The following is a 23,181-nucleotide window of genomic DNA, read 5'->3' on the forward strand; positions in this document are numbered from 1 at the left end:
AGAGCTCCAGATCAGATGCTGGATGTCTCAGAGAGACACACAATCCACATTCCATAATTCTGAGCCATCTCCCTGCCTAGGAGTGGTTTCCCATTCAATACTGAATTCTATTTAACCATATATTTCATTTACGCAAAATTAGTCTTCTTTCCAGTCCATCAAAACACAACTTACTCTAATGCAGCATTCCCCAACCTTCCCGGGTAGGTGGCCTGGCACACAGGAGGGAGGGAAGGGAATGGCTTTCTATGATGGGCAGGTGCATGAGTGGGGCTGCTAGCATTGAGGCCCGCCATTTGCATAGTGCCCAATGTTCTAGTCTGTCAAGATCTCAATGGAACGATAATTTAATCAAGAATGTAATTTATTTTATTTATTTATTTATTTGATTTTTATACCGCCCTTCTCCCGAAGGACTCAGGGCGGTGTACAGGCAAAAATAAAACAGACAGTATAATATACAATTTAAAATGCAATTAAAAAACTTATTTTAAAATTGGCCTGAAGTAAAAATATGCAATGAACTAAAAACCCCGTTTAAAATTAGTTAATAAGAATTTAAAATTTGATAAAATTCAATTTAAGCCAGCCCCGTAATGCAATCACTTTTATGAAGGATTTGCTATTAGAATAGCAGTTACAATATAAAGAAAAGGGAAACACGTAGAAAAAAAAGAGATATACAAAAATGATCACCATGTCAGTGAATACTTAGTTGGGTAACCTTTAGCATGAAGGATGGCCTCACAACATCTTCCCATGGAGTGAACCAAGTCTTTTAGTTCTGTAGCTGTTATCATGTGAAAACCAAGATTTAATGATTGCTTCTATTAACTGGGTTTTATTGCTGGGTTGCTTCTGACTAACAAGTTTCTTTAATCGGCTCCATAGATTTTCAATTGGGTTAAGGTACGGGCTATTCCCAGGCCATTCCAGCAGTGGAATAGGATTATCTTGAAACTCCCCCCAAAAAGTGATGTTATTAGCCATCAAATCTCAAAAATACACTTTTCCCAAATGGTTTTCACAATTTTGGCCACTACTGTATGACTGTTGTAGCGTCCTCATGATCACATGACCAAAATTCAAACTCTTGGCAACTGGCATGTATTTATGGCGGTTGTAGTGTCCCGGGGTCATGTGATCATCCATGGCGACCTTCTGACATGCAAAGTCAATGGGGAAGCCAGATTTACTTAACAACAACTATGTTATTAACTTAACCATCACAGCGATTCGGTTAACATGACAAGGTAGGTCGTAAAATGGGGCTAAACTGTCTTGTTTAGCAACAGAAATTTTGGGGTCAAATGTGGTCATAAGTTAAGGACTTTATGGTTAACTTGAAACCCCTTATATACTTTTTCCATACAATGGAGAAAACCGCATTTATGAGTTGTGGTTTCGATGATTAGGAAAAAAACTAGATAATAGAAAAAATGGGTTTTCTTTTGCAATCGCAGAATAAGAGATAACTTTGGAATTGTACTTAGGTTTGCTGCAAAGGAAATTTGAAGCTTTTATTCTTTATTCTATTTCTTTTTAATCTTTCTGCACTTTTTGTCTCTTTCTTGTTCTCTCTTTTTGGCTTTTATTTTTTTAGATGTTGTTGTTCGTTTTTATGCCCTTTGTAAAACTTTCAATAAAAATTTTATTTTGAAAAACTTACTCCAATGAACTGAATGCTTATTTTGTTTTTCCAAATTATCACTTCCTTATTATCTCCCCTATGTCAAGCCAAGAATTCTCTTTTTAATGTTTATTTCTACCGGCAGACCTATTTACTGCAGAGAACGTGCATATAGAAAAATGAACTCCATTAAAAAACCCTCTTGGTGCAGTTAAGTTTCTTTCTGTAAATGTTTACTCATGAAGCAAAATGCACGCATCGTTGTGGTTTCCTGAGACACATCATCACTAAATGTCATTTAATATTTATATTAAAAATCAAACAACTTTCAAACCTGTGGAGTGAAAAGAAAAATAATGGCAATAAGGAAATCACACAAGGAAAACTAAACAGCTGTGGTGGCACAGTGGTTAGAATGCAGTATTGCAAGCTAACCGCCCATAGCCAGGGGTTCGATCCTGACCAGCTCAAGGTTGACTCAGCATTCCATCTTTCTGAGGTCAGTAAAATGAAGACCCAGATTGTTGGAGGCAATATTCTGATTCTGTAAACCACTTAGAGAGGGCTGTAAAACACTGTGAAGCGGTATATAAGTCTAAGAAGTGCTCTTGCTTGGAGCCATGGTGATGCAGTGGTTAGAATGCAGTATTGCAGGCTAACTCGCTCACAGCTAGGAGTTCAGTTCTGACCAGCTCAAGATTGACTCAGCCTTCCATCCTTGGTAAAGGATTGAAATGAAATTGAGATTGGTAAAATGAGGAATCAGATTGTTGGGGCCAATATGCTGACTCTGTAAACTGCTTAGAGAGAACTGTAAAGCACTGTGAAGCGGTATATAAATCTAAGTGCTATTGCTAAAGAGGAAATCACACAAGCAAAACTAAGAGGATAAATACACAATTCTCTTGGAGAATTTTCTAAGTGAAGCTCCCTTCAAGCACAATCTCAATGCACCCAGAGAATCATGTAGAAAAAAAAATGTACACCCCACTCCAGAGGAAGGATATTGCAAAATCTCCATTCCCACCCTACTCCGGGGCCAGCCAGAGATGGTATTTGCCAGTTCTCCGAACTACTCAAAATTTCCGCTACTGGTTCTCCAAACTGTTCAAAAGTTCTGCTACTGATTCTCCAGAACCTGTCAGAACCTGCTGGATTTCATCAGGAGTCAAACTATTCTCCAAAGCACCTGAAGGCAGAACAAGAAGCAATGGGTGGAAACTAATCAAGGAGAGAAGCAACCTAGAACTTAGGACAAAGTTACTGACAGTTAGAACAATGAATCAGTGGAACAACCTGCCTCCAGAAGTTGTGAATACTCCAACACTGGAAGTTTTTAAGATGTTGGATAACCATTTGTCTGAAATGGTGTAGGGTTTCCTGCCTAAGCAGGGGGTTGGACTAGAAGATCTCCAAGGTCCCTTCCAACTCTGTTATTAATACTCAAGCAAAAGTCAGAATTGTAACACTACATTAATAAACAAGTCATAAAACTGAGTTTTGTTCATTTCCGTGTTTGGGAAAAATAATCTGTTTTTCTGACCTTTGGACAAGAGTTAATGTTGAAGAGAGTTGATTCTTAAGATGAGTATAGTGAAAAGGAGTTGTATGAAGATCTAAGAGAGGTTGCAAATTGCTAAGAGCGGAGGTCGTTCAGTATCACTAACTCCATGGAAAAACATCAGAAGTGCCTCAGGATGTTTACTGTCTTTTAGTCCAATTCAGATCTCATCTGTGACCTTCTGTAGCCTTTCTCTACGCCCACACCTCACTTTCCAGGAACAAAGATCAACACCTATCAAACTCAGAACGCTTCATCAGAAGGAAGTAGAGATATAATGAACTTTCCTCACATTACACATTCCAGGCGTGGAACACAATGGCATCCATCATTCTTATGATTTATATAAATCCTTATGATTTATATTGATATAATGACCATCATTTGTGTTGTAAATGTTGTACTTTGATGAAGGTATCTTTTCTTTTATGTACACTGAGAGCATATGCACCAAGACAAATTCCTTGTGTGTCCAATCACACTTGGCCAATAAAAAATTCTATTCTATTCTATTCTATTCTATTCTATTCGATTCGATTCGATTCGATTCGATTCTATTCGATTCTATTCGATTCTATCCGATTCTATCCGATTCTATCCGATTCTATTCTATTCCTAGTCTGGATGATTGCTAGGAATTCCAGAAGGCTCTTTGGTTGTCATTTGGACAAGACAATTGTGAGTGACAACTAAAGGGGTTCCTTCAATGATATCTGATGTCCTGTTGCTGATCCCTGCCTGCATCTGGGGTCAGTGTCTATGGAGATTCTCAGTCAGAGAAGCAGAGAAGAGGCAACTGGACTTTCTGGTTTTTCTTTGAAGACGTTCAAAGAAACGTCTTCCAAGAAAAAACAGAAAGTCTAGTTCCATTGGAACAAAGCACTTTTGGGAATTCTATGGTCAGTGTTTCATGCAGCCATCTGACTTCCTTCCAAGGTATTGTTGATACAGCTTGACATCTGGGACATAAGCTGTTTCAAATCCTCGCTTCGGGATGCCAATAACAGGGCATTGTATGCCAAAACAACTAGACATGGGGACAATTTTTTCCCTCGTGCCATCACTCTACTGAACACCTAATCCTCACAGTACTGTCTAATGTCTCTGTACATTTACTCGTGTTGTATGATTGTAGTATTGTTATTCTTCTTCTTATCTTCTTTACTACCCCTTATTATTATTATTCTGTTCCTTTGCATGTAGACTGATAGCTTCTTCATTGGAGGACAAATTCCTTGGGTGCCTAATTCACATTTGGTTGAATATTTTTTTCTGTTCTGTTCTGTTCTGTTCTGTTCTGTTCCGTTCCATTCCATTCCAATTCCAATTCCATTCCATATAGGAGAAAACACTTAGGACAACTAAGAACAACTGAAATCGTCTCCTTACATAGGCTAGGGATTAGTGTGATGAGACGAGACGAGACGAGATGACACGAGATGAAGACAACGCCATTGGGATGTGACAGGAAAAAAAGAGGTGATTGGGAGGTTGTGAGAAAAGACCCCCATGGTCACAATAGCTAGTTGTGGACCATCCTGACCTTCTAGAAGTCTCAAACTCAATATTTAGGAGCGAATGAAGCTGTTATCTGTTATAATCAGTGGTTCCCTAGGGGGCTTAGTGTTTGCAGAGATTTCTACTCCCAAATCTCTGATGTTGGAGGAACCAGAAACCGTCAGTTTCCTTTCAGAGATAGATATGATGGTTTTATGCGGAACAGACTCTCCAACGCCTAAAGAGTTGGTTGCTTTTTTAATTGAACTGTCAAAGGGCCCATAATTAAAAGATGGGACAAACACCAGCATAAATATCTCATGCAGCTGTTAGTATTTTCCCCATTTGATGCTGTTGCATCAAAGAAAAGGGTAACTCCCTTTTTACAAATATCTTTAGGCTTTGCCCTCAGAGAAGAGAAGAGAAGAGAAGAGAAGAGAAGAGAAGAGAAGAGAAGAGAAGAGAAGAGATGAGACCTTGGAAGTCTTCTAGTCCAACCCCCTGCTTAGGCAGGAAACCCTACACCACTTCAGACAAATGATTATCCAACATCTTCTTAAAAACTTCCAGTGTTGGAGCATCCACAACTTCTGGCGCCAAGCAATTCCACTGATTAATTGTTGTAACTGTCAGGAAATTTCTCCTTAATTCTAAGTTGCATCTCTCCTTGATTAGTTTCCACCCATTGCTTCTTGTCCTGCCCTCAGGTGCTTTAGAGAACAGCCCGACTCCCTCTTCTTTGTGGCAGCCCCTGAGATATTGGAACACTGCTATCATGTCACCCTTAGTCCTTCTTTTCATTAAACTAGACATACCCAGTTCCTGCAACCGTTCTTCATACGTTTTAGCCTCCAGTCCTCTAATCATCTTTGTTGTTCTTCTTTGCACTCTTTCTAGAGTCTCAACATCTTTTTTACATCGTAGCGACCAAAACTGAATGCAATATTCCAAGTGTGGCCTTACCAAGGTGTTATAAAGTGGTATTAACACTTTGCGTGATCTTGATTCTATCCCTCTGTTTATGCAGATAGATACCCCAGAAGGAAGGCGAGGAGATCGCTGGCTGTTCTCAAGCCCACTTCCCTTTTCTCTGCGGTCTCTATTTCCTTCTCACGGAGCTCAAAATTCCTTACAGGTTTCATTTATATAATCTCTCAAAAGTTCCTTTCTCTTTGGGAGCTGAATACACCACACACTGACCCATAAGAGTTATCACCTGTTTCCATAACAACACAGAAAAATTATCATTATGTGTCACAGAAGGCAACTAATATTTCGGTTTCTTACCCACGTAGCTGCTAAAAAAACTGGAAATGATTATCACCTAGCTCTGACTTGCTCCTGACCAACTACAATTTGCTTTAAACCAGAGGTGGGAAAATAAACAAGGGCCAAAATTAATGCGGAGGAGGATGGCACAATCAACACCCTCATTAACAACTAAAATCTACATACAACTAGGAGCCATATAAATACAATATATAGAACAGTAAAGGAGACCCTCCGGATTTTACTTTACCTTACTCGTTGCAGAGTATAAGGGGCACTCCTTGCCTGTGTTTCAAGGCCACTGAGCCAGCGCTGTTCAAAGACATGTCCACGGTCATGTGGCCAGCATGACGTCACGGAGCGCTGTTACCTTCCCACCGAAATGGTACCTATTTATCTACTCACGTTTACATGTTTTCAAACTGCTAGGTTGGCAGCAGCCAGGGTGAGAACAGGAGCTCACCCGTTGCGTGGCGTTCAGATCTCGAACATGGACTGCTTGCTGGCTTTCTAGCCAACAAGCCCCGTGTCTTAACCACTGAGCTACCACATTGTTCACATAGAACAGTACACATATTCTTGAAGAGAGAAGTTTCCTGATGATGGGCTCCAGCACAAGTTTGAAAGCTTTGAAGAATAAACCTTTGGTCCCCGGGGACCTACTCAAATTGGATCCTGCAACATTATCCTGGGACATGTATATTCATTGTGGATGACAAAATGTTCACATATACCATACCCAGAACTAAGGAGAAATTTCCTGACAGTTAGAACAATTAACCACTTATGCCTATGTGTCTATTGATGGCTAATTTGTCAGCGTGCCTGGCTTCTAGAAATTCTGTAGTGTTTTGGACTTGGTTGACTTCTCCTTTATCAGACTTGGTTAGATGTAGGACCACCTTGAGTTTGATACCCCTGTTCTATAGAATCTGGTGTCAGGAAAACTTCAAAAAAGCAGCAGATACGTTGAGAGAGTTCTGCAGTGATAGATTTTCCTGACTTCCGCACCAGTGAGTTTTCTCCTCCTTCCTTCCTTTGACATTGTGGTTGTTATTGTTGCACATTACTTTGTAATAGTCAAAACAGAGCTACTCCTTGACTTAGAATCATCCATTTAGTTATTGTCTGAACTTACAATAGTACTAAAAAAAAGTGACTTATGACTGTTTTCACACTTATGACTATTGAAGCATCCCCATGATCACATCATCAAAATTTGGATGCTTGCCAACTGGTTCACATTTATGACAGTTGCTGTGTCCAAAAGGTCATGTGATCCCCTTTTGCGACCTTCTGACAAGCAAAGTCGATGGGGAAGCCAGATTCACTTAACAACCGTGTGACTCACTTAACAGCTGCAGGGATTCACTTAACAACCGTGGCAAGAAAGGTCGTAAAATGGGGCAAACCTCACTCAACAACTGTCTCGCTTAGCAACAAAAATTTTGGACTCAATTCAAGGACTACTTGCAGTGGTTTTTCAACCTTGGCAACTTTAACGTGCATGTTTTTCAACTCGCAAAATTCCCCAGCCAGCATGGCTGGTAGAAGAACTCTGGGAGTTGAAGTCCACATATCTTAAAGTTGGCAAGGCTGAATACATTGTGCTGGAAGAACAGGAGATATGGTGAAAAAGAAGAGCAATAAGAACATAACCAAAGTTGTGCCATAGTACACAAAAGGGCAATGTTGTGTCTTGTCCGCTCTCACCGCAGCCGGGGTCTGCTTATCTGCTCCCGAACACGGAGGAATGTATGCCTCCCGGCCCCAGTTCTGGCTCCATGCCCAGACAAGCTGCAGAGGAGGGGGCACCTCCCGGTCCCAGCCCTGGCTCCATGCCCAAGCAGGCTGCAGAGGAGGGAGCATCCCCCGGCCCCAGCCCTGGCTCCATGCCCAGGCAAACGGAGCAGCTAGACCCCTCCCCCTCCCCCACAGCATGTGAGCCTGAGGAAAGTTTACTTCCAACAACAGCTGATTGGAGTGACCCTCGCATCACAAGATTGGATAGGCGGAGGCAACAGAAGGAAGGGAGGGGCAGGCCTTAATGAGTGCTGAGTCATGGAGCCACACCCCATGGCCTATATAAAGGATCTGCTTTCTGGCAGTCTCTGAGTCAGGCAAAGTCAAACTTATCTTGCTGAAGTCACTTTCTGGTCTCCTGCCTGCTCTGAGGACTTTGCTAGGACTTTGGGCAGAGCTGCAGAGGCAAGCCTGATTCGGATTTCCCTGACCCGGCCGTCAGCGGAGGAGTGGGACACGACAGGCAAACTTCTTAGACAAGTTCTTGTGAGTTTAATAAGCGTACATTTCCTCTAACCTCCATTTATATTTGTGCAAGAAGAAGAAATTCCCTTTGTAGAAGCTGACTAGCTTTGCTGTTTGAAACCAAGTTTCTACTTGGGAATGGCATTTCTAAGCCTGAGATAATATTTGTGTTTTTTGTTTCTTCTGCTCTATTGCAGGCATCAGCTATATAAAAACAAGCCTGTTGCGTACATGCACCACAATTATTTTAAGTTGCAAAAGACACAGATAGATGCCATCGACAAAAAAAAAAAGAGAAGAAAATCTTCACAGAATGGGAGCAGAACGAAAGCACAAAGTATGAGGCACACATTTAGAATGATTACCCTGGACCTTAAAGCAAAAACAGCCCACGGTTTCTTCATTTGGAAGAGCCATTTATAAGTAGTGAGTTTTACGTTTAAGAACTGGCGACAGCTTTTGTGCGCAAGCCTGAACAATTAGCTCTTCTACCTGCTTTCTTCTTTTCACCCTAAATCTCTCTCCTCGTATGCAGTTACATATATGTATGTATGTACATATGTACGTACAACAGTAGCTGAAATTGTGGAAATCTTTTGGGAAAAGTGTATTTTCTAAAACTAGCTAATAACACCACTTTTTGGGGGGGGGAGTAGTACCATAAAATTATATATCAATGGAAAGATAATTGAATCAAGGATGTAATGCAATAACTTTTATGAAGGATTTGCTATTAGAATAGCAGTTGCAGTATAAAGAAGAAAAGTGAAACATGTAGAAAAAATGAGATATACGAAAATTATCACCATAGAAAAAATAAGATACACAAAAATTATCACCGTGTCAGTTAATACTTAGTTGGGTAACCTTTAGCATGAATTATGGCCTTACAACGTCTTCCCATGGAGTGAACCAAGTCTTTTAGTTCTGCAGCTGTTATCATGTGAAACCAAGATTGAATGATTGCTTTTATTAACTGGGTTTTATTGCTGGGTTGCCTCTGATTAACAAATTTCTTTAGTCGGCTCCATAGATTTTCAATTGGGTGAAGGTCTGGGCTATTCCCAGGCCATTCCAGCAGTAGAATAGGATTATCTTGAAACTCCAATAAAAAAAAGGGGTGTTATTATCCATCAAACCTCAAAAATACCCTTTTCCCAAATTTTGGGAATTTCTACAATTTTGGCCACTACTGTATGTATTTCATTCTTTCTTTCTTTCATTCATTCATTAAACCACCCAGAAGTTTAGGGAGTTTGGCATCCACCAAATTGGATGGATGGATGGATGGATGGATGGACGGACAGACACAATGGCACCAAATGTGGAAAGAATTTTAGAACCAGTAAAACAGAATATTGTAGATCGAGGTTGAGGGGTCCTTGCTGCTCTCTGAGCTTGGCTGTTTTCTTGCAGATATTTCATTACTCAGACTAGATAACCTCATCAATGCTAAGGTAATGAAATATCTGCAAGAAAGCAGCCAAGCTCAGAGGGCAAACAAGGAATCCTCAGAACTTTAGAATTTTAAATATGCAACCTACGATTCAATGGTGGGTCCGGGGCTTAAATTATATCCATCCTATAGAAACTACTTGAGAGATAGAAAAAAATAAACACCTTCCCATCTAATACTAAAAGACATAGCTGATATCCTGTCTTACATTTTTTTTTGAACCCCGAAATAAGCGCTTGGCTCTATTTTCAGGGAGGTCTTATTATTTTGGGGTGGATGGGGCTCCTCTTACCGTCTTACATGATTTCCAGCTCTGTGTTTAAATATTGTCGGGGAGGGCTTATTTTCGGGGGGAGGCTTATGCACATGCGCTCAAAAGCCCGATTGGGCTTATTATCTGGGGATGTCTTATTTTCAGAGAAACAGGGTATATTGGGTTTTTCAAACCAGCATGTGTTTAAGATGTCCCTAATCCTTAGCCCTAATGGACAGATGAAATCCCCCAAACACACGGCATCGTGGCTTGTTACATGGAAACTACGTTTCGATGTCCATTGCACTACATTTCTGTGTCATATACACACATGCACTCCTGCCAGACAGATCCTAAGATGCCCTAGGACAGTGATGGTGAACCTATGGCACACGTACCACCTGTGACATGCGGAGCCATATTGGTGGGCACGCGAGCTCAGTTCCGGTGTGCATGTGCACTCCGGCCAGCTGATTTTCGGGCCTTCTGGAACCACTGGAAGTAGGGAAACAGGCTGTTTCTGGCCTCCAGAGAGCCAGAAAGGCTGTTTTTGCCCTCTGCAGGCTCCTAGAAAGGCTCTGGAGCCCAAAGAGAGCAAAAAGCGGGCCTACTGGGCCATCACATGCCAAAAGCGTGGGGAGCGTAGGGGGGGGTGTCACACGCACATGCACGGGGGGGATAGAATTATGGGCGTGGGCATGCGCACCCGTGACCCCTCTGCAATCCCCCCGCTTTTGGCACGCGATGGCAAAAAGGTTAGCCATCACTACCCCAGGATGAGAGTGGAAAAGACATCTGTGATAGGCAGCCTAAAGATAAATCAAAAGAAAGAAAGAGCGTGGCTGATTTTTCATATTATGACAACAGCTGGCTAGAGTCAGCCTGAGTAATCATTCTGGTCAATGCACAACATGATGTGCTAAGCACACCGATTCCCCAATCATATGTACCCGGAACGAGAAACACGCTCACCTTGAGGCTTTCCGGACTCTGGCTTTTTCGAAAGAAAACCGAGGTTGCTCGGTTAGGTCATATGTCCGTGTGGTTGGCTCTGCAGACACCCCTTCCTTCGCACCCCTCCTCCTGTTGTTGCTGGCCGCCTGGCTGGCTCTGGGTGTCTCTGTAAGGCTGGGGAAAAGGAAAGGATTTGTCCCTTGAGTGACCACGACATCTTGTAGTTTGTTCAGCTGGACGCATTTACACTTCAGCTCTTCGGTAAGGTCTCCGATGGTCTTCGTTTGCTTGGCGAGCTGCCCCTGAAGCTCTAAGATGTGATAGTTCCTCTCGTGTAGCTCTTCTTCCTGCCTCTTCAACTCTTTCTCAAGCTCCCAGATCTTGTTTCTGAGAAGATCTGCAGCTCCTGTTATCGTGCTGATGCTCAACCCTGGGTCTTTCAGGATCTTGCCGCAACTAGAACAACCGAAAGGACAGCTTCCGACGTGGCTGACGGACCTCCGCAGGTACCTGGGTTTCACCGAACCATTTCCCATTGGGGCTGGTGACCTAGGCGAAGGAAACAGATCAAACCTTGTGACAATGTTGTACAAAAGGGTGAGGGTGTCATCAGAGCCTAGACTGGACAGCCATTGATCCAGGATGATATAAGGTCTCCTGCCTTGGGCAGGGGGTTGGACTAAATGACCTTGAAGGTCCCTGTGATTCTGAGAAAGAATTTTTCTTCTCTCTCTCTCTCTCTCTTTCTCTCTCTCTCTCCTGTTTCCCCCAGAAAATAAGTCCTAGCTTATTTTTCAGGATGCTCGTAATATAAGCCCTACCCCCCAAAATAAGCCCCAGTTAAGATTTTCAGCCATATGGCTTATGTGCCATTTAGTACCGTATTTCCCCAGAAATAAGACCTAACCAGAAAATAAACCCTAATGCGTCTTTTGAAGCAAAAATTAATATAAGACCCAGTCTTATTTTCGGGGAAACACGGTATCTGTCTCTGTCTCTATCTATCTATCTATCTATCTATCTATCTATCTATCTATCTATCTATCTATCTATCTATCATCTATCTTATCTATCTATCTATCATCTATCTATCTTATCTATCTATCATCTATCTATCTATCTATCTATCTATCTATCTATCATCTATCTATCTTATCTATCTATCATCTAACTATCTATTTATCATCCATCTACATTACATTTTAAGAATTCAGTACAATAGAAGGTAATAATTACAAGTAACTTTGCCCATGACTGTTAGTAAAATAAATAAATGTGATGTGAAAAAGTTTGTTTGGCACAGAAAAAAAATATCCAATAAATATTATCAAGTTATCAGCAAGGAAATAAAATATTTCTCTATCTTTCTCTATCATTGGAAAAGCTCCTGTTCCAATGAATCAGCCAATATATGCCATGTCTATATTTATTTATTTATTTTATTTTATTTTATGATTTAGATTTTTATACTGCCCTTCTCCTGAAGGACTCAGGGCGGTGTACAGCCGGATTTAAAACAATACAATATACAGAATTAAAACAACAATTAAAATAACACATTATATTAGTGGCCGAGAAATTTAAAATCGTCAAATTTGACCCATAATTAAAATACCCCAATTAAAATTATTAAAATTCAAAGAATTTAAAAATTTAAAAATTAAGCCAGTCCCGCTTGGATAAACAAATGCGTTTTCAATTCACGGCGAAAGGTCCGAAGATCAGGTAATTGACGCAAACCAGGGGGAAGTTCGTTCCAGAGGGTAGGTGCTCCAACAGAGAAGGCCCTTCCCCTGGGGGCCACCAGCCGACATTGCTCGGCAGACGGCACCCTGAGAAGACCCTCTCTGTGTGAGGGTATGGGTCAGTGGGAGGCATAAGGTATATGTATGTTTCTTTATTTTATTTGTATCCCACATTTATTATTTTTACAATTAACTCAAGGTGGCAAATATATCCAACACGCCTTTCCCCTCTTCTTTTCCCAACAACCCTGTGAGGTGGGTTGGGCTGAAAGAGAGGGACTGGCCCAAAGTTATCCAGCTGGTTTTCTTAGCTAAGGTGGGTCTAGAACTCACAATCTCCTGGTGACTGACTCAAAATCATTCAGATGTATTTCATGCCTAAGGCGGGACTTTGGTGATTGGTCCAAAGTCACCTACTTGACTTTTGTGACTAAGGCAAGTGTCGAACTCATGGCTTCTTGCTTTCTAGCCGGGTGCCTTAACTAACTACCAGAATATTTGTTTGCCAACCACTTTCAAACCAAAATCCTATGATTTTGCTGCAAATTTTTATTACAGTTTTCTCATACTCAGACTTAAATTCTAAACTCAGATAATTGGCAGAAAACCAAGCCAAAATTTAGAAATCTAGGACTGGAGAGGTGAGCTGAGGAAAAAAACCATTTCCTTAATCCTTGTAAAAGGGCTGAAATTTTTCAAGGGGAAAATGAACATAAATTTGCACATCACAGAGTTTTGTTTTGTTTTAACAAAAGACAAAAACTGGGAAATCTCTGCAATCAACAGAGCACTTTGCAAACCAAACCAACAGAGAGACAGAGACTGACAAATTTGCAAATGCCAAAATACTCAAACAGCCAGGTGTGTGTTCCCACCCACTCACCCCATTCCAGTAATTCCTACTGATTTTGCCACCAAAGGATTTTCTTCATGCTGCTTCAATCTCATTTATTGTTCAGTGCTTTCACAGGCTCAAAACATCTTGCCATCATGCAAGTTTAAAAGACTTTTTTGACAGGGGCATTTTTAGTGAGTGCGTAAGCAAAGCAACCTGGACAAAAATGGAACAATTCATAGATTATGTCCGCAGCATGGAGAAATCCTCAGATGTTGTGTGAATCGGTTTGGGGGTTTTTTTTCCCCCACAAGGCCGACATTTACTACCAACCTGCCTTCCATTAAGGACCTGTATACTGCACGAGTCAAAAAGAGAGCTGTGAAAATATCTACAGCCCCCTCACATCCTGGACATAAAACGACGCTATAGAGCACTGCACACCAGAACAACTAGACACAAGAACAGTTTTTCCCCGAAGGCCATCACTCTGCTAAACAATTAATTCCCTCAACACTATCAAACTACTAAGTCTGCATTACTATTAATCTTCTCATCGTTCCTATCACTCATCTCCTTCCACTTATGACTGTACGACTGTAACCTTGTTGCTGATATCCTTACAATTATATTAACTGTTTCCTAATATGATTTGATTGCTTATTTGTTCCCTATGACTATCATTAAGTGTTGTACCTTATAGTTCTTGACAAATGTATCTTGTCTTTTTATGTTTTTTTATGATTTATATTGATATATTGACCATCAATTGTGTTGTAAATGTTGTACCTTGATGAACGTATCTTTTCTTTTATGTACACTGAGAGCATATGCACCAAGACAAATTCCTTGTGTGTCCAATCACACTTGGCCAATAAAATTCTATTCTATTCTATTCTATTCTATTCTATTCTATTCTATTCTATTCTATTCTATTCTATTCTATTCTATTCTATTCTATTCTATGTACACTGAGAGCTAATGAACCGAAGGCAAATTCCTTGTGTGTCCAATCACACTTGGCCAATAAAATTCTATTCTATTCTATTCTATTCTATTCTATTCTATTCTATTCTATTCTATTCTATTCTATGTACACTGAGAGCTAATGAACCGAAGGCAAATTCCTTGTGTGTCCAATCACACTTGGCCAATAAAATTCTATTCTATTCTATTCTATTCTATTCTATTCTATTCTATTCTATTCTATTCTAAACTGTTTCAAGTCCTACCCTCAAAATGACACTATAGAGCACTGCACACCAGAACAACTAGACACAAGGACATTTTTCCCCTGAATGCCATCACTCTGCTTAACAACTAATTCCCACAGCACTGTCAAACTATTTATTAAGACTGTAGTACTATTCTTCTTCTCATCCTTCCTATTACTCTTCTACTTATGACTATAACCTTGTTGCTTGTATCTTTACGATTTATATTGTTTTATTTAGTTTCCTGGTATGATTTGATTGCTTCTTTAGTATCCTATGACTATCACTAAGTGTTTTATCTTATGATTCTTGATGAATGTATTTTTTTTATGTACACTGAGAGCTTATGCACCGAAGATAAATTCCTTGTGTGACCAATCATATTTGGCCAATAAGGAAAGGAAAGGAAAGGAAAGGAAAGGAAAGGAAAGGAAAGGAAAAGAGAGGAGAGGAGAGGAGAGGGGAGGGGAGGGGAGGGAGGGGAGAGGAGGGGAAGGGAGAGGAGAGGTATTCTATTCTATTTCTATTTTTATTATTTCTATTTCTATTATTCCTATTCTATTCTATTTCTATTTCTATTATTCCTATTCTATTCTATTCTATTCTATTCTATTCTATTCTATTCTATTCTATTCTATTCTATTCTATTCTATTCTTATTCCTGCTAACGTCAGGGAAGCAAAACAGCTTGGATTCAGAAAACTGGATATTCTCTTGGACAAAATGCCACAATTGTAAAAGCATATAACCAAATAAGTGAATTCTTTTTTCTTTGTGGTGTGGCATGGCTCTGTTTCCCCAAGTCAAAAGATCTCCCAACTGGATACAGGTAAATGATCATTTCCTGCCAGAAGGAAGCACAAATCTAAGAACAAATTGAAGCTTGAAAATTACATCTGGCTGAGTTAATTGGCATCTTTCATGATGGGCTTAGCTCTGATGACTATTTTTATATCTTTCCATTATAACATCGAGCACGTAAAAAAATCTTCCTTTTCATTCAAACTGAATGGATTTCTCTTTATAGGTAGTCCTCCACTTACAACAGTTTGCTTAGTGACCGTTTGAAGTTACAACGGCATTGAAAAGACTGATTTATGACCATTGTTCACATTTATAACTGTTGCAGCATCCCCATGGTCATGTGATCAAATTTCAGATGCTTGGCAACTGATTCATATTTATGACGGTTGGAGCATCCCAGGGGTTGTGTGATCCCCTTTTGTGACCTTCTGACAAGCAAAGTCAATGAGGAAGCCAGATTCACTTAACAACCGTGTTACTAATTTAACAATCGCAGTAATTCACTTAACAAATGTGACAAGGGCAAAAAATAGGGCAAAATTGATTTAACAAATGTCTCACTTTGCAAAAGAAATTTTGCCTCCGTTGTGGTTGTAAGTCAAGACACTGCCTATATTTACCTTGACTGAAATGCAGTTTTTTTCCTGGCTTTGGACCCTGACTGGTCCAGATTTACTGAATGAACCTCTAGACTGGAGAGGGAATTTGAATCCAGACCTCCCAACTCTTGGTCCAATCACTCCAACACGTATTCCACATGATATTCTACATCAATGTTTCTCAACCTTCAAGATGTATGGACTTCATTTCCCAGAATTCCTCAGTCAGTCTGAGAGTTGAAGTCTACGCATCTTAAGGGTGCCAAAGTAGATTAAGACAGTTTTTCTCTTTTGGTAGAAATGCAGCTTTTAGAGACGCAATAAAGTATTATATCATATCGCAAGATCTCAAATGGACAGCTAACATCAAAAACATCATTAAAAAAGGACAACAAAGAATGTTCTTTCTGCGCCAACTCAGTAAGCTCAAACTGCCCAAGGAGCTGCTGATCCAATTCTACAGAGGAATTATTGAGTCTGTCATTTGCACCTCAATAACTGTCTGGTTCGGTTCTGCAACCCAACAAGAAAAACACAGACTTCAGAGGATAATTAGAACTGCAGAAAAAATAATTGCTACCAACCTGCCTTCCATTGAGGACCTGTATACTGCACGAATCAAGAAGAGGGCCGTGAAAATATTTGCAGATCCCTCGCATCCTGGACATAAACTGTTTCAACTCCTACCCTCAAAACGACGCTATAGAGCACTGCACACCAGAACAACTAGACACAAGAACAGTTTTTTCCTGAAGGCCATCACTCTGCTAAACAAATAATTCCCTCAACACTGTCAGACTATTTACTGAATCTGCACTACTATTAATCGTTTCATAGTTCCCATCACCAATCTCTTTCCACTTATGACTGTATGACTATAACTTGTTGCTGGCAATCCTTATGATTTATATTGATATATTGATCATCAATTGTGTTGTAAATGTTGTACCTTGATGAACGTATCTTTTCTTTTATGTACACTAAGAGCATATGCACCAAGACAAATTCCTTGTGTGTCCAATCACACTTGGCCAATAAAATTCTATTCTATTCTATTCTATTCTAAACACTTTATTTATTTATTTATTTAATTAATTAATTAATTAATTAATTAATTAATTAATTAATTAATTAAATTTTTATACCGCCCTTCTCCCGAAGGACTCAGGGCGGTTCACAGCCAGATAAAAACAAAACAACAATACATAAATACAAGATAAAACAATATTTAAAAAACTTATTAAATTTGGCCCAGATTAAAATATATTTAAAACAGTAAAACCCACTAAGTAAAATTAAAAGCCGAATAAAAAATCTAAAATTCTATGCCCATCCTCATACTTCCTCATCCCCAGCTCACATGCTCCAAAATGTTGGAAAAACAGAACCCATCAATCCATCAGGATAAATCTAGAAGGGACCTTGAACATAGAATATAGTAACAGAGTTGGAAGGGACCTTGGAGGTCTTCTAGTCCAACCCCCTGCTTAGGCAGGAAACCCTACACCACTTCAGACAAATGGTTATCCAACATCTTCTTAAAAACTTCCAGTGTTTGAGCATTCACAACCTCTGGAGGCAAGTTGTTCTACTGATTAATTGTTCTAATTGTCAGGAAATTTCTCCTTAGTTCTAAGTTGCTTCTCTCCTTGATTAGTTTCCACCCATTGCTTCTTGTTCTACCCTCAGGTGCTTTGGAGAATAGTTTGACTCCCTGTTCTTTGTGGCAGCCCCTGAGATCTTCTAGTCCAACCCTCTGCTCAAGTCCAACCCTCCGCTATACAATTTGTGACAAGTTAAGTGTCCAGTCTTTTCTTGAAAACCTCCAGTGATAAAGCACTCACAACTTCTGAAGTCCCCTTATGGCTTGAACTTTTCCAGATGGATCCATTGCACCTAATATCCACATTCACACATAAACAGTGCTAAATGTTTCCTCAACCTGCTACATTGAAGTTATACTGAATGATAAGCTACATGAAGATCGGGGAGATGAATCAACCAGGGATGAAATGCTCCCAGTTCGGACCGGATTGGCCGATCTGGTAACGATGGCGGCAGATGGTTCGGAGAACCGGTAGCAAAAATCCCTGCCTGCCCAGCTGAGCCACGCGATCGTCAGAGCCTTTTTTTTTTACTTTTAAAAGCATTTTTTTAATAACCTCTTCACCAAAAAGGTTGTAAAAAAATGCTTTTAAAGGGTTAAAACAAGGCTCTGACAATCTCAGCTGAGGTGCCTGATCGTCAGTGGCTTTTTTTTTTACTTTTAAAAGCATTTTTAAAAGGTAAAAAAGCTGAAGCCTGCTAGGCAAAAAATGGGGGGGGTTTCGTGTGTGTGTGTGTATGTGTGTGTGTGTGTGAGAGAGAGAGAGAGAGAGAGAGAGAAAGAAAGAAAGAAAGAAAGAAAGAAAGAAAGAAAGAAAGAAAGAAAGAAAGAAAGAAAGAGGGAGGAGGGAGGGAGGGAGGGAGAGATGAAAAAGGAGAGGAAGAAAGGACTACAAACCTGGCACTAGATGCAGTTTCAGAGTATAATCCAGGGCTAGAAGGGACCTGGAGGTCATCTAGTCCAACTCTGCTCCAGCAGGACATTGTTGCTGAGTTTCTGTCTTTTGATTCTCCAATCATATAGCCATGCCCACCCACTCACATGACCCCCCACATCAAGCCATGCCCACCAAGCCACGCCCACAGAACTGGTAGGAAAGAAATTTAGATTTCACCACTGGAACCAACCCATTTAAGAGACACACGACTGGAGAAATTGGACACACCTAGTAAACTTGTAGTAATCACCAAAACTTTGGTGGCCCAGAGAAACAAAAACCTTCCATCTCTCTCTCTCTTTTGCTACAAAGCAATTTCATTAACCGAGAGAGGAGCCCGAATGTGAGATGAAGTCACATCAGAACTCCACCTCTTTTCTTTCTTTCTTCTACCGCAAGAATCAATAAAGACCCTTGTGACCCAACTCAAATCAAACCCTCCTGCTCCTTTGCTACATCTCGAGAATGGTTTGGCTCTCATCATCCTTGCACCCCACCGATAAGAGTGATAGAGCCCGACAGCGAAACAGAATACTCCTGTTACATAAACTTGATTTATCTCCGTACTCTATGACATGGAGAAAGGGACAAAAAAAAAAGAAAAAAAACTACCACCACCCAGCATGGATTTACATCTCTTTGATGAAAATTATCCTGATCATAATCTCTTCCTTGACATTTTTGTCCAATCGTCTCCTCCAGAAAATGTAGAAAGGATATGTGTGTGTGTGTGTGTATACACATACACACACATACATATATCCCTTCTACATGCCATAGAGTACGATATATATATCCCACCGGCTCGGTGGGATGCCCACGTGCTTTGCTGAGGGGCAGAACTTGCAGGTGTGGATATATATATATATATATATGGGACGCGGTGGCTCAGGGGCTAGGACACTGAGCTTGTCGATCGAAAGGTCGGCAGCTCGGCGGTTCGAATCCCTAGTGCTGCCATGTAACGGGGTGAGCGCCTGTTACTTGTCCCAGCTTCTGCCAACCTAGCAGTTTCGAAAGCATGTAAAAATACAAGTAGAAAAAATAGGGACCACCTTTGGTGGGAAGGTAACAGCATTCCGTGCGCCTTTGGCATTGAGTCATGCCGGCCACATGACCACAGAGACGTCTTCGGACAGCGCTGGCTCTTCGGCTTTGAAACGGAGATGAGCACTGCCCCCTAGAGTCAGCAACGACTAGCACGTATGTGTGAGGGGAACCTTTACCTTTACTTTATATATGGAAAGAAGGAAATCACAATTCGGTGCACACAAAACCCTCTTCTTATGTGGACAAAATGAAGCAGCGTTTGGTGATTGTCTGCTGCCACAGTCAAGTGCAAGGAGAATAGAATAGAATAGAATAGAATAGAATAGAATAGAATAGAATAGAATAGAATAGAATAGAATAGAATAGAATAGAATAGATTTTTTTTATTGGCCAAGTGTGATTGGACACACAAGGAATTTGTCTTGGTGCATATGCTCTCAGTGTACATAAAAGAAAAGATACGTTCATCAAGGTACAACATTTACAACACAATTGATGATCAATATATCAATATATAGACACGGGACACGAGACACGGGACTTCGCCAATATATAGACACGACACACGGGACTTCGGTGGTTCTCTGGACCTTCGCTGTATTTTGAACAGCAACATGTGGTACCCAAAGCCCACCAACCTGGAAGTAAAACCTTTCTTCTAGCCATGGGTCCTGAAGCAGTGCCTAGGTTCCCTTTCAACACAAGGCTGCCTCTCTCACAGAGAACCTCTGCCTTAAACACCCCCACCCCCAAGGTGGGAGGATAAAATGGGGAATGGGGGGGTGCATTAAAACATCAGCCTAGTGGGTTGTTATTACAAACATAACAATCAGCAAGCAGCTTGGGTTAATTAGTGGAGTGTTCTCATGGGGATCAATCCTTCTGGACTCCTTCCTTCCTCCCTTCCTTCTCTCCTCTCCCTCTCTCCTTTACCACTTCACCCCTTTCCTATCTTGTGGACCCCTTCCTTCCTTCCTTCCTTCCCTCCCTCCCTGCCTCCCTCCCTCACCACTTCACCCCTTTCCTACCTTTTGGACCCCTTCCTTCCTTCCTCCCTCCCTTCCTTCCCTCCTTCCCTCCTTTACCCCTTCACCCCTTTCCTATCTTCTGGACTCCTTCCTTCCTTCCTTCTCTCCCTCCCTCCTTTATCCCTTCATCCCTTTCCTATCTTCTGGATTCCTTCCTTCCTTTCTTCCTTCTCTCCCTCCCTCCTTTACTCCTTCACCCCTTTCTTATCTTCTGGACCCCTTCCTTCCTTCCTCCTTCCCTCCCTCCCTCCCTCCCTCCCTCCCTCTCCCCTTTATCCACCCTCTATCTACCTATCTGCCTACCTACCTATCATATTTCATCTATCTATCTATCTATCTATCTATCTATCTATCTATCTATCTATCTATCCATTCATCCATCCAATTCACAGAATTCATTTCATTCCCACGACACCCCGCCGCACGTTATCGACGCGCCCGCCGGAGGCAGGTCACCAAGTGAGCGCGAGCGGGAAAGTGTCCCGTCCCGAAACGGAGACCAAAGTCATCCGGCGGGGGGGGGAAAGGAGGGGGCCGTTGCTTGCGCCCCGGGACCGGCTCCGCTCCGCCTCGCCCTTCTCCAGCCCCAAGCAGCGGAAACGGGATGCGCCCCCCCACACACACACACAGCCCCCGACACCGCGGCGCCTCCGTCCTCCGCCTGTGAAGTGCCGGCAAGGGTCCGCTGGCGCACCCCGACATCTCTCCCCCCACCACCAGCCACCTCGCGTCTTGCAGCGCGCGCGCCTGCGTCCTCCTCGCCTCTCCTTCCCGCAGCTTCGCCGCCTTTGCCGTACTCACCTGCCCGCTCGGGCGGGCAGCCTCCCGCGCTCCCCTCCCTCCCTCCTTTACTCCTTCACCCCTTTCTTATCTTCTGGACCCCTTCCTTCCTTCCTCCTTCCTTCCCTCCCTCCCTCTCCCCTTTATCCACCCTCTACCTACCTATTTACCTACCTACCTATCATATTTCATCTATCTATCTATCTATCTATCTATCTATCTATCTATCTATCTATCTATCTATCTATCTATCTATCTATCTATCTATCTATCTATCCATTCATCCATCCAATTCACAGAATTCATTTCATTCCCACGACACCCCGCCGCACGTTATCGACGCGCCCGCCGGAGGCAGGTCACCAAGTGAGCGCGAGCGGGAGAGTGTCCCGTCCCGAAACGGAGACCAAAGTCATCCGGCGGGGGGGGGGAAAGGAGGGGGCCGTTGCTTGCGCCCCGGGACCGGCTCCGCTCCGCCTCGCCCTTCTCCAGCCCCAAGCAGCGGAAACGGGATGCGCCCCCCACACACACACAGCCCCCGACACCGCGGCGCCTCCGTCCTCCGCCTGTGAAGTGCCGGCAAGGGTCCGCTGGCGCACCCCGACATCTCTCCCCCCACCACCAGCCACCTCGCGTCTTGCAGCGCGCGCGCCTGCGTCCTCCTCGCCTCTCCTTCCCGCAGCTTCGCCGCCTTTGCCGTACTCACCTGCCCCGCTCGGGCGGGCAGCCCTCCCCGCGCTCCCCCTCCCTCCCCCGGCCGCTTCCTTCGCCCTCGGCTAAGACGGAGCCGGCCGGCAGCGTCCAACGAGCAAGCGAGCGAGCGAAAAGCAGCCAGGCGGACCGGCGGTGCGCAGGAGGCGGGCAGCGTGTGGCGTGGGCACCGCTGCCGCCGCCCCGACTGCTCGGGAGAGCCGAGGAGGACAGTCAGGCACGCAGGCTGGAGGGGAGGGCTGCCTCGCGCGGTGGGGGGGGAGGAGGGGCGAGGGACCGGCCCGCCTGGGCGAAGGGAGGCAGCGGCGCCACCTCGGGCCCGCGCGCCAAGGACCCGCTTGTTTACTCCGGGAGGGCGCGCGGCACCCTGGAGGGCCGGCTCGGTGGGATGCCCACGTGCTTTGCTGAGGGGCAGAACTTGCAGGTGTGGATGAGGTAGCCTGAGTGGAGGGGAGGGGGGTTCTTTCTTTCTTTCTTCTGGTTTTCTTTTCCTCACTTATTTCCTTCCTTCTCTTTCTTTTCCTTCCTTTTCTTTTCCTTCCTTCCTTCCTTCCTTCCTTCCTCCCTCCCCTTTCTTTTCCTTCCTTCCTTTTCTTTCTTTTCCTTCCCTCCTTTCTTCTCTTTTTCTTTTCCTCACTTATTTCCTTCCTTCTCTTTCTTTTCCTTTCTTTTCTTTTCCTTCCTTCCATCTGTCTTTTTCTTCCTTCCTTCCCTTTCTTTTCCTCCTTCCTTTTCTTTCCCTCCTTCCTTCTTTTCTTTTCCTTCCTTTTCTCTGTCCCTCCCTCCCTCCCTCCCTTCTCTTCCTTATCGTTTTCTTTTCCTCACTTCTTTCCTTCCTTCTCTTCCTTTTCCTTTCTTTTCCTTCCTTCCTTTTCTTTCTTTTCTTTCCCTTCCCTCCATCCCTCTATTTTTCTTTTCCTTCCTTTCCTCTTTCCCTCCCTCCCGTATCGTTTTCTTTTCCTCACTTCTTTTCTTCCTTCTCTT

General features: G+C 42.6%; 1 protein-coding gene across 1 annotated transcript in view; it reads right to left on the reverse strand.

The window, feature by feature from the left end:
- The window catches only part of PRKG2 (protein kinase cGMP-dependent 2), a 102,091-nt gene extending 79,728 nt beyond the window's left edge, over nt 1–22,363 (reverse strand). Inside the window, exons 1-2 of the mRNA XM_058192942.1 lie at nt 22,193–22,363; nt 10,907–11,437 (exon numbers count right to left, since the gene is read on the reverse strand). Of these exons, the coding sequence (XP_058048925.1) occupies nt 10,907–11,424 (518 nt within the window). The 5' untranslated portion in view covers nt 11,425–11,437; nt 22,193–22,363. The remainder of the gene's footprint in view (nt 1–10,906; nt 11,438–22,192) is intronic.
- Nucleotides 22,364–23,181: the final 818 nt, after the last annotated feature.

Source organism: Ahaetulla prasina, chromosome 8 (assembly GCF_028640845.1).
Source record: "Ahaetulla prasina isolate Xishuangbanna chromosome 8, ASM2864084v1, whole genome shotgun sequence".
Lineage (NCBI taxonomy): Eukaryota > Metazoa > Chordata > Lepidosauria > Squamata > Colubridae > Ahaetulla > Ahaetulla prasina.